Source organism: Macrobrachium nipponense, chromosome 33 (genome assembly GCF_015104395.2).
Source record: "Macrobrachium nipponense isolate FS-2020 chromosome 33, ASM1510439v2, whole genome shotgun sequence".
NCBI lineage: Eukaryota > Metazoa > Arthropoda > Malacostraca > Decapoda > Palaemonidae > Macrobrachium > Macrobrachium nipponense.
Genome location: NC_087219.1, coordinates 33,572,875 through 33,585,316, shown reverse-complemented (window position 1 = coordinate 33,585,316; position 12,442 = coordinate 33,572,875). Strand labels below are relative to the sequence as shown.

General features: G+C 44.2%; 1 protein-coding gene across 1 annotated transcript in view; it reads right to left on the bottom strand.

Annotated features, from left to right (window-relative positions):
* Window positions 1-11,974, bottom strand: part of LOC135203078 (S1 RNA-binding domain-containing protein 1-like) — a 139,846-nt gene extending 127,872 nt beyond the window's left edge. Inside the window, 1 exon segment of the mRNA XM_064232690.1 lies at window positions 11,856-11,974. Coding sequence (XP_064088760.1) covers window positions 11,856-11,969 — 114 coding nt within the window. The 5' untranslated portion in view covers window positions 11,970-11,974.
* Between the last annotated feature and the right edge of the window lie 468 nt (window positions 11,975-12,442).

Here is a 12,442-nt window from a genome sequence, read left to right as displayed (position 1 = left end):
AAATGTACTAACACATACCAGAGAATAAATAAAATAAAGAAAAAGGTCAGTATAACTGACTCGCTCACCCTCCAGGAGGGTGTCGGTATGAACACTAGGCGAGTGAGACCACTACCAAGAGCCAAATGCCAATAGAAATCTCCCCACTACAAAAACCCTCCAAGAGGGGAGCCGACCCACAGAGTGAGCAGCTCGTACTACTACTACTCCATCCCATGCTGCCGACTGCTGCGCCTCTGGTGGCTATCCTTTTCAGTTAGCGCACATGAGTCACACGTGATATTTTTCTCTCTGTGTTTTTTTGTGCCCTTTCGTTGGATTTATCTATAATGGAGCGTGCAGCTATCGCAGCAGCTAAGTTAAGTACTCAGTATTTATGGTAGTTGGTTTTTTCCGGCCCTGAGACAGTATTTGCCGTTTTTTAGGTATAAATACGATCTCTGGGTCGGAAGCATGGGCAGCATGGTTTTCTGCCTCGTGGTGGGTTCGTTCTTGGTCTCCCATACCTAGAACATCCCCTTATCTCCGTACAGCTCTTATTGAAATTAATTATCCGCTTTAACTTAGGGTACTGTCTACCTCAGGTTTTGTCATGCATGCATGTCTTTTGCCTTACTTTGTAGGCTTCTTCTATCCAGACCCTAGTCCCGGCTCTTGTATCGGCCTCTGACTAGCTTTGAGTGTAGACTTGCCTTCGGGTTAGTCGTACACTCCTGGATTTTTTCTCCTGCTTTATTGCTTTCTTTCTTTCATTTTTATTTATTTATACTATGTATTTTGTTATAGTTAGGTTAGTTAGGCGTCTGGCTTAGCCTAGGTCCTGGCTCATTGAGCCTATACTACCGCTCATCAGTTCGGTTGCTTCCCTATAGCATCTCTCTGATCAGTTGGTTTTGGCCCAGTGGGCCTATATGCTACCGCTTTTCAGTTTCAGTTGCTTCCCGATAGCATCTCTCTGATCAGTTGGTTTGTTCCTAGGCTTAGTTGTCTTATTTTGTTCTTACCGCCTCGTGGTCACTACGTGATCACGAGACAGCCCAGACGCCCTCGCCCAGTCTCCCTTCCCCCCCTCCCGCTCTTCCATAGAGTCGGGCGAGGGTGGGTCGGTCTGCCCATGCTCGCTCCACATACCCGAGCCTGCCTCCCTCTCTCCCCCCAGGCGGAGGGGCTAGGGAGTCGGGACAGACCCAGACTGGACTCGACCTCTCCGGCTTCTCGGTCCGGCCGGGTGGTACGTAGTGGGGGGTACTGGCCTTTCCCCCCCTCCGTTGCTACCTTGTCGCTCCGTGCTAGCTCGAGCCTGTATGTCTTCTCGCCCTTTCCCACCTTACTAGGGCTCCTTTCCTGACCGGAGTCCTGGTATCCAGTGGAAAGATGTTAGTCCATCCTGTAGAGTGGACCGGAACATACAGTGGGTCCCTGCTAACCTACCGTATTGCTGAGTTACTACACTCCGCTACGCTACGCACTGGACTTGGTCCGGTTCGTTTTGTGTTTTACGGTTTAAGTGTTTTTAGATTAACTATAAGTTTATCTTAAGTACCTTAAACCATCCCCCCCTCCCTTTCATGTCTTACCGGATCTCTCCGGGATTATAGCCTATTCAGGCAATGCAGGGAGGGTTATGCCCAAATTTTTTATTTTTCCGAGCTCCGAATGCAACGGAGTTCTTCTGTCCTTTAGTCTGTAAGTGATATTCTTTAAGAATACTCATGTGTCTTCCCACTTACAGCCACAACTGTGAGCATCCGGGATGCGCCGCCACACTTCAGGACCCCATGTGGACACGAAGTTTGCCGGTCCCATGCTCCATGCGCGACTCCGCACGGGGACATCCAGGTCTGGTACCATGAGATGTGTACCATATGTTACGATCTGGTGAGCCAGCTTTGGACGGGGTAAGTATTCCATCTCCAGTAGCTGCTCCGCTTCTATTTTAGTGCTTAAGTTTTCATCATTCATTTAACTAAGGCATCTAGTTTAAGTATACTTAAGTTTAGTTTTAAGTGATGCTTAAATCTAATCTACGCCCTCTTTCTTCCAGGCGCCGGCAGTGAGGGATACCGCACTGGCTTACCCTGCGGGCCTGGGTCGGCGGTTTTGGGAAGAACGCCGCCAAGGGTATGCCTACATCCTAGAGAAACGGGGGTTGGCGGTATTAATCTTCCCCGGAGGCAAGGCGACAGGATACGTCGACCCAGTAGAGGCGGCCCCGACTATCGCCTTCATCCAACAACAGCTGGCGGCCTCATTAACTGACCAAGACCAGGATATCTCCACGGACGTCGCTACTCTAGATATTAATGTAGAACCTATGGTAGGTGTAGACGACCTGTTGGTCGAGGTAGGTAGGTAAGGTGGACACCCAAGGGTCACCCTTGGGCGTAACTGTTTCTTCTACTCCTGCAACCTCTCCATCCTTCCAAGGCTTACGGGTGATGAATTGTATACTCCTCCTGACGCTTCGGTAGACTAAGGTCAAGGGTCAAGCAGTGAAATCCTTGACTAATTGACGTCGTCGTCGTCTAAGAAGACGACCTCGCTTCATCCTCCTCGCGTAAGTCTCCGGCTGGGAATTCCCGGAGCAGACAGGTCTAAAGCTTCTAGCTCCGGCTCTAAGTCCTCGAGGAGTAAATCCTCCAGAGAGAGATCTCGCACTCGGCAGAGTCACCAGTTCCGCTACCCTTGGTTCCGATTCAGAGCCACCCTCCACCTCCGCAGCAGCTCGGCTGCTTTTGGACTCCAATGCTGGCCTGTTGCAACAGGTGGGCGACCTAGTTGGGTCCCTAAAGAGTAGCATGGAACAAATGATCTCTCGATTGTCGGATAGGATTACTTCCCAAGACTCCATTATAGCCGGGGACTGGAGAGAAGCTCCTCTAGCCTCTCCTCCACTTTCCAATACAAGTGGAACTGCAGCTTCCTCCGTATGACTCGCTACCTCCGTTCTCTATGAACAACCCATGGAGAGTAGCGTCATACGCCCCCTTCCAGGACGGTCTCATCTCTATACCGGAATTTGGAACTCGAAGGATTGAGGACTTCGAGTTCTACCCGGAAGACCTCAGCCTCCGTTCATAGGGCTACGCAAGGCTCACACCTTCAGCCATGGTTCGGGATGATAGGGTACCAAAGGAGACAGTCCTCTATTCACGAGAACCAGGCTCAGAGAGAATGGCTCAGGTGTTTAGAGGACATGGATTGTTCTAATACCAAGATACAACCTTTTAAGAGTCCCTTTACCATTTTCACAATGGATGAGAGTACCCCGCTCCCGTTCCTGACCAAGATCGCGAGGTCTACCATCCCAGCGGCCCAGAAGGGGAACCCATACCTCAGTTGAAGGAAGCAGATCCCACATCTCCGTTACTCCCCTCAGCCGGAGAATTGTGGGAAGACTTGCCGCACACCTTCTCAGCTGGCAAACTCAAACCGACTGTGCTATGGAGCAGTTTGGTGAAAAGCTACCAGGCTCCCAGATAGCCTTATTCAGGTTGAATTGACGCGAAATCGCGACTAGCCAGATCAATTAACTCTATGGCTATGACAGAGGTAGCAACCATAGCCTATGGATCAGAACCGCTCTTTAAGCTCATGACCAAATCCCTGACTCAAACGGTACAGTCAGATATGTTGAGTTTGCCACTGCTAGAACGAATTGTAGGAAGCATGTCTACAAGAGGCAACCATTCGGCATGAGCCGAATAGGTTACTCTCGTCTAACATCTGGGGAGCAGATCTCTTCCCAGAAGCCATGGTAAAGGAAGTCCAGGAGCAGAGGCTACGAGGCTGAACCAGAGCCTTAAGGACCGTTGGGCCTTACGGCTAAGAGGAGGCAAGACCTAACAGCTAAAGGTAAGGGGCAGAGGAAACCCAGGCGTTTCAACCTTACCAGAAAAAAGCAAAGCACGCTTTTCCTCAGCAAGTTCCAGCGTGCCCTTAGTGCAGGCCAGCCCAACTTCCACTTCTAAAGCTCAATCACAGCCAATTTATGTGATATCCCTCAGCCTCAGCCTCCACCTCTTATGCCATCTTCTCCAGCTTACAATCAAGCCTTCGAGAGTCAAGCTTCAGAAGTATGACCGCTCGGGTAAGGGAGGCAGAGTAAGCGTTCCTTTCGTGGGAGAGGATCGGGAGGCCCCCTTCAATAGGGGAAAGCACTTCAGAGGAGGCCGAGGCGGTTACCAGAATCAATGAAGAACTTCAGGTAGGAGGGAGGCTGTTTCACTTTCGCCACCGGTGGAACTTCAGCGAATGGCTCAGAGCATAGTGTCAAAAGGTCTGGGTTGGAGCTGGTTGACGAACCCACCTCCATCCAGACCTTTCCGTCAACTTCCTTCCAAAGAATTGACAGAGTACGCGGAGGACCTCCTTCAGAAAGGAGCTATAGCGAGAGTCAAGAGATTAAAATTTCAAGGTCGCTTGTTTCAGCGTGCCAAAGAAAGGCTCACAAAAAAGAAGGGTAATCTTAGACTTGTCCCGCTTAAACTTAGCCATCCGCTGCGACAAGTTCAAGATGCTCACGATCTCGCAGGTGCGGACTTACTTCCCCGTGGGGCCGTCACCACCTCTATCGATCTTACAGACGCCTACTATCATATCCCTATTGCAAGACACTTCCGTCCGTATCTGGGTTTCAAGATAGGAGACCAGACATTCTCCTTCAAGGTAGTTCCCTTCGGACTCAACGTGGCACCCAGGGTGTTCACGAAGCTGGCGGAAGTGGTAGTGCAACAACTCAGGTCACAAGGGATTATGGTAGTAGCGTATCTCGACGATTGGTTGATCTGGGCTTCAACAGTCGAGGAATGCAACAGAGCTACACTGAAAGTGATTCAGTTCCTGGAATATCTAGGCTTCAAGATAAACAGGACCAATCAAGACCTCACTCCAGAGTCAAACTTTCAGTGGCTGGGCATTCAATGGAATCTTCCCTCCTCCCACACTCTGTCGATCCCATCAACCAAAGAAAGAAATAGCGAAGTCAGTCAAGCAATTTCTAAGTCACAACTGGCGTCAAGGAGCGCTCAGGAAAGGATCCTGGTTCTCTCCAGTTTGCATCAGTGACGAACGTCTTCAATGAAAGCCAAACTGAAAGACCTAACCAGAATCTGGCACTCACGAGCAAATGTCAGGTCCAGGGACAAACTATCCTCAGTCCCTCTGATTCTAAAGAATCGACTTCGGCCGTGGGCGAAAGTCCAAGAATTTGTCAGTGTCAGTACCCCTTCAGTTTCCCTCCACCAGGGATCACCATCCACACAGACGCGTCCTTAAGCGGTTGGGGAGGGTATTTCCCAGGTCAAAAAGGTTTCAAGGGACTTGGTCACCTCAGTTCCGTCAGTTCCATATAAACGTACTGGAGGCAATGGCAGTGTTCTTGACTCTAAAAAGGTTGCGCCCACCAAAGTACTCCCACATAAAGCTAGTCCTGGACAGCGCAGTGGTAGTACATTGTATAAACAGAGGAGGCTCCAAGTCACGTCATCTAAATCATGTCATGGTAGCCATCTTCTCCCTGGCAGACAAGTTCAGTTGGCATCTTTCCTCCACTCACATAGCTGAGTGAGAAACGTCATAGCAGACGCTCTATCCCGATCAGTGCCCCTAGAGTCGGAATGGTCACTGGACAAACAGTTCGTTCCAATGGATCCTTCAAAGAGTTCCAGGGCTACAGGTGGATCTCTTCGCATCTCAAGCGAACCACAAACTACCGTGTTATGTAGCCCCCAACCTGGTACCCTCTGGCCTATGCCACGGACGCCCTGGCTCTAGACTGGAACAACTGGAAGAAGATTTATGTCTTCCCTCCAGTGAATCTTCTCATGAAAGTATTAAACAAACTCAGGACATTCAAGGGTCAAGTGGCTCTAGTAGCCCAGACTGGCCGAAAAGAGCAACTGGTATCCCCTAATTCTGGAACTGGGCCTTCGTCCTCTTCGGATCCCCAATCCCAGGCTCTCCCAGTCAGTACAAACGAAGACTGTGTTCGCTTCCTCAGGGATTCTCAAAACCCTAACTTTATGGATTTCATGAAGTTTGCGGCAAAAAGAGATGCGAATATTGACCCTCAGAATATTCTCTTCTTGGAATCCGATAAAAGGATTCACTTTGAGACAGTATGATGCTGCTGTCAAAAAGTTAGCAATCTTCCTGAGAGAATCAGATAATTAGAATCATGACAGTTAATTCAGCTATATCCTTTTTCAGATCCTTATTTTTGAAAAAGGTTTAGCAGCTAGCACAATTACGACAAACAAGTCAGCCTTGAAAAAGATATTTCAATTTGGATTCAACATAGACTTGACGGATTCCTACTTCTCGTCTATTCCTAAGGCATGTGCTAGACTTAGACCTTCTGTAAGGCCTACGTCAGTTTCATGGTTCTTAAACGATGTTCTAAAACTGGCTTCAGAAACCGATAATGACACATGCTCGTTTATAATGCTCTTAAGAAAAACCCTATTTTTATTAAGCTTAGCTTCAGGAGCAAGAATTTCAGAACTGTCGGCTTTATCCAGAGATCCGGATCATATTCAATTCTTCCCACAGGGGAAGTCCTACTTTCTCCGGAACGTAGCTTTTTTTTAGCAAAGAATGAAGATCCTTTGATGAGGTGGGAGCCTTGGAAGGTACTTACCCCTTCCACAAGATGTATCTCTTTGCCCAGTTTCGAACCTTACGAGCCTTTCTGTCCAGGACCCTCCTCATCCTCATCGGGTCCCTCTTTAAGAGGGAAAAAGGTGGAACTTTATCCATTAAAGGCATCAGGCAACAAATCCTGTACTTTATTAAGCAAGCCAATCCTGACTCTTTTCCGAAAGCACATGATGTCAGGGCAGTAGCCACCTCAATTAATTATTTCCAACATATGAACTTCGATGAGTTGAAAAAGTATACCGGATGGAAATCGCCGACAGTGTTCAAACGTCACTACCTTAAGTCCTTGGAAGCTCTGAAATTTCCAGCAGTAGCAGCGGGTAACATAGTTTCCCCTGACTCTAGCTAATCTGTAGTAGAAGATTCAGTCCTCCTTTCTACCTGCCTCACCCAACAGTTCGTTCTATTCCTTGCCTTGTTCATTGTATTCACCTTGTGTCTTAGCTGCTTTTATGATGATGTAGTGGGTGCCCCTTATTGTTTTGCTAGGGACACTCAGATGATTATAAACATTGATCTCATGGATGTTACCCCCTTATTTTTATGCTAGGGGATACATCGTATTATAATGGTTACGGGTTTTGTATATTAAGTCATATACATTCCTTTATATATTATCATTGTTGATTAATTTGTTTATCTGATTATATTAATTGCTATTATATTTTGATACATGCCTTTACACAGATATCTTTTGATACATGTAAGCCATTTTACCTGTATATATGTAAATTACCTTATGTTAAGAAACATGATTAGAATTAAGCGTAATTTAAGCATATTTCTAATTTTATATCACTGTGTATATGTATCTTTTTAGCAATTATATTCCCTTTATATTTATTTTATCTTTTATTTGAGACCTATTCTGATTTATTTATTACTTTTGTTTACAATCTTGTGCTATTTCTCTGGTACGATTTCGCGCAGCGACACGAGCTGAGCCCAGAAAAAGGGATTTTGACGTAAAGGAAAAATCTATTTCTGGGCGATTGGCTCGTGTCGCCAGCGAAATCCCACCCTACCCATCCCTTCGCCCAAGATTGTCTGCTAACTTCAGGATGGCCACCAGAGGCGCAGCAGTCGGCAGCATGGGATGGAGTAGTAGTAGTACGAGCTGCTCACTCTGTGGGTCGGCTCCCCTCTTGGAGGGTTTTTGTAGTGGGAGATTTCTATTGGCATTTGGCTCGTGGTAGTGGTCTCACTCGCCTAGTGTTCATACCGACACCCTCCTGGAGGGTGAGCGAGTCAGTTATACTGACCTTTTTCTTTATTTTATTTATTCTCTGGTATGTGTTAGTACATTTACCCTAGAAATAATAGATTAAAGGATATTTCGCTGGCGACACGAGCCAATCGCCCAGAAATAGATTTTTCCTTACGTCAAAATCCCTTTATTGTATTCATCCGCGTGCGACAGTAATCGAATCCGATAGCAACATCCGTTTATGTATTCATCCGTGTGCGACAGTAATTACTGTATTCATGTTATAAATGTAGCTGAAGCTGATAAGGCAATATTATGTGCATCAGCAACCTGGATAAAAGTCCCAAGCTTTTGTATGAATTCAAAAGCAGCCGTGGTAAAAGAAAATAATAGCATGAAAAGAGCTCATTTACTGTTGTTTTCACACCGACAAAAGATTAATAAAGTAAGGCTCGTGATACCTATGAAAAAGAGTGAAAACGAACGGAATCGCTAAATTTTATGCAATCTAACCTGAGGGAATAACTAGCTTCTAATGAGACGTATTGGTAAAATTTTGGCCTTAAATTACATAGTAAGATGAACAATATGCCTTCGTTCCATAAAAGTTAAGTATCCAGATATTCATTTATGCTACCTAGGAACAAAAACATAAGCGGAGACCAAGTGATATGGTTGAATTTGGAGCATAGGAAATAGACTAGTTGGCATCATTGTCTGTCTAAGCCACGCCTCCATACAACAGTGCTGTTTTGACGACAAGCTTGTGTAACTCTAATTTAATTGAAAAGTAATCAATTACATATTTTAAGGTAATTAAATGTAACTCTTTATTAGGCCTAATATTAATTTCAGTTGTCACTGTAATTTGATAATACGACTGGTAATTATTTTTTGTTACTGTAATTGACATAAGCATAATGTAATTACTGACGGCAATTTGTCCGTTAAACGGAATTTCCGTCACCGGAGGGCATTTCTCGGAAAGCAATGAAATGTACACATTCCTTATATCTGATTATATGGCACAAGATACCATTATTGACTACGTTAAATGTCAACATAGTTGAAAACACGTCTCTCTCAAGACGAAAAACATGGCATAAGTGATGAAGAGTTGTTACTTAAGTCATGCTAGCCAATGAGGACAGGAATGAGTTGGATACGGCGACGCAAACTCGTATTCGCCATCAGCTGATTCCAGAGCGAGAATGACCACTGAGTTAGTATTTATACTACGCTAAAATGATATATATAATACACTTATAATGCTGAAGTCGGACAGAATCTGATCTTCATTCCTGTTTGATTACATTTCAATTATCCTAAGATCGGATTCTCCTTCGTGTTCAATAACACCTGTACTGAATTATCCGAAGTCAGAATGCCTTGAGCCTACAGCATTAGCCACTATAAAAAATTACTCTGCCGGCATGTACAGCAAATACTTTAGGCTAGGCTACTGTATATGCATACAATATACGTACCATCATGAACACTAGGCTAGCCGTAGTTAATTGTTATTCAATTTCTCTACATACTGAATTATCGTAAGTCAATATGCACTGAACAGAGAATTAGTTGATATTAACAATTACCATATCGTATATGTAGAGGAGAGGAACCTTTAAGACGAAGGAGCAGTATTCAACCGTTCAGAACCTGACAGACCTGAAACCAGATCTGAACGACCAACCATGGCCTAGAAAGCTTCTGATGCAAGGAACTCGATGCAGGAAAAACCCATAGAGGCTCTAAAGACAAACTGTCCCTCTATAAACTACTACCTATAATAGAAAACCTACCTGAAGAAGCCTGCACTTCTCTTCCTGAACACTATGTAGCCTATTATCCCTACTCATCTGCATCTGACTTAAATTTTCATCATCCTGAGAACTTACACATTGAGGGAAGGGGAAATCTGCTGCCAACACTGCCTGCTCCGCGTCGGTGGGGCCGGCAGAACCTACCCACTCGGAGGCTTGCGGTTCTCCATTACCCCCAGCACCTGCTAGGGCTGGTTCTGGAACAGGCAGGGGGGCTGAAAAAGAACGATTAGAATCAACTATACTACTACTACCACTATCTCTATTTTGGTTAAATTATTCGTCAGGCTAGAAATAGGCTAAACATACTAGATGATAACCTGTCCACTAATTTCTTGAATAACTAACCCTGTTTCCTTGTCTCCTGACCAAGACAAACATCTCTGACTGGTATTACACTAAACCTTCCTACACGAAATAACGAAGAGAACGTCGATCATGTGTGAGGGTACTCATCCTACGCTTGCAGGGCGTGCAGAGCCGATGAGCACCATGTCCGGCAGTAGAAGGCTTGATCGTCGAACTGTAGATGAAGCAGAAGCAGAGGTGTTTGCAGACGGTGACAATGTTTATTTTCTAACTTATCCATAGCGAGTACAAAGTAGCTATCCAAAGTCAAATCGGGAGAAAAACATTAATAACAGTCCAAGGTCGTAATCTGTATCCAAAATACGAAAACTCTTTGAGTGGGGTCAGGCTAAATGACCAAAAGTTCGCCTGATGTGGGACTAATCCGCACAGCATGGCGAACAAGAAACAAATGAGGAGACAGGCCTCTGGTGGCCGGTATTTGCAGCAGCATTGCCAACGGTAACACAGGTAATTCATTTGACTAGATTTTACCTGCAGCATTGGTAACACTGAGTTAAAATTACCCACTTAGTGGGTAAATATGTGGGGATATAGTTCGGGCTGGTCAGTGACCAGGGCTAATTCAGGTGTTCAGGGAGTGTATTGCAATATTTATTTTTCTAAATGGAAGAAAATGGGTCATATTTACAGGTGAGCAGGAACACTAATCAGGAAGCATCAAAGTGGACTACTGAAGGCAAGGAGGGAACACAAAGACAGACAGTAGAAAACAAAGAAGAAAAAGCAGGGGAAGAATACTACTGTACTGGGATGATCTACAGGAACTGACAGAACATATTTGTGGTAAGAACTCACCGAGGTATTATTGCATCCTCAGGGATGCTGCGCAGATTGCTACACTGATTAATGGGATACACATATAATCAGCAGCGAAGAAATTTCTCTCCATGTTACCCTACCAATCTAACCTCAGAACCTGATCCTGTTTTGTTGTGTCTACCTTTACATGATTTTTTCCCTTCCCCTCTCACTTTTACAGTTAGGTCTTATGCAGAATTTACCAAATACTGCAAATCCATTACTCCCCTTAAATTCTGCACTCCTAGGCAACTGTGATACTATCTATTATATAAACAGAAATATACAAAAACCACTAATTCGACATGGCCACTTTCCTGGTTGGAACTTCATCACTGAATCCTTTCCAACTACCATTTTCAGGTTTTTCTTACACTGAATTTTAATCCCCTCTTCTTCTCCATTCCATTTTCTCATGATGATAAATAATAATGAGATATGTGCCAAATCTTAAAGGCACAATGTGCACTAATGATGCATTGTTAATCACTTAATGAGGCATTCTAGTCATTTCTGCCTTTGCAATACCCATCCAATGCTTCATATTAGTACTGTGCCACTTCAATTCTTTTCCTAGAGTTACATATAGGAGGTGGACTCACTTATTCCTTTATATTTGGTACTTCTTGTGTTTTTCTCACAATAAAATTATGTACTTAGCAGCAATAATGCTATTCAAATGTGTATTTACTTATCTTCTGAATATTAGAGCCTCAACACTCTCCTCATTCTTTTGACACCATGCATATCTTTAAGAGATTAATTATATTTTTGTGTACAGTATTCTAATGCTCCTCAATGACTTAAGTGCTTTTTTGACCTCTTCTGTTTCATATTTGCTCCTAGTTCCTCTTCTCATGTTAATTCTTTAACTCATAATTTTCTATTTATTTAGTACGTTTATAAAATATCACTTACATTTCCTTTAGTTCCGTCTTAAACCATACCTCCACATAGCTAATAGAGATGACAAAACACACTTGTCTACTCACCTGAACAACCTGCTCACCCTGGCCATCATAAAGCACTTCCAGTTCAACAGAGACATTATTTCTGTCATTAACGGTAACTTGCACCTCTTCTAGGATTTCTATAGAGCTATCCATAGCTGAAACAAAGAAAAAAGCAAATATAACAATAATTACAAGGAAGCAGATGACTATGTATATTTTACATACCTGTCATCAGTCATGTACTGTAACATATACATGAAGTTATATAGGCTAATCATAAATTGCGTACAATTGTGAGATACAGGAAGTATGAAATTACATTGCAGTATAGAGCAAAAACAAAAGTTAAACAAAATGTACACTAAAATATTCCATTTTCATATAGTACACTTAAAACAGTTCTAGTAAAGCATAGCCTCTGATTCTATCTGAAACCTGATTACTGCACAGTCCTCCAGGCCCAGTAAATATTGAGCCAAACTCTGCAGTTGCAGCTCACTTATTATTATCAAAAGTTCATAGGGGTGAAAGGGGGTTGTACCAACACTTGAAGATGAAGGTTAAATCTACGGACATGGAATACCCAGACCAGTCAACATCCTTGTCAGCCTTTGACAACTCGGCTA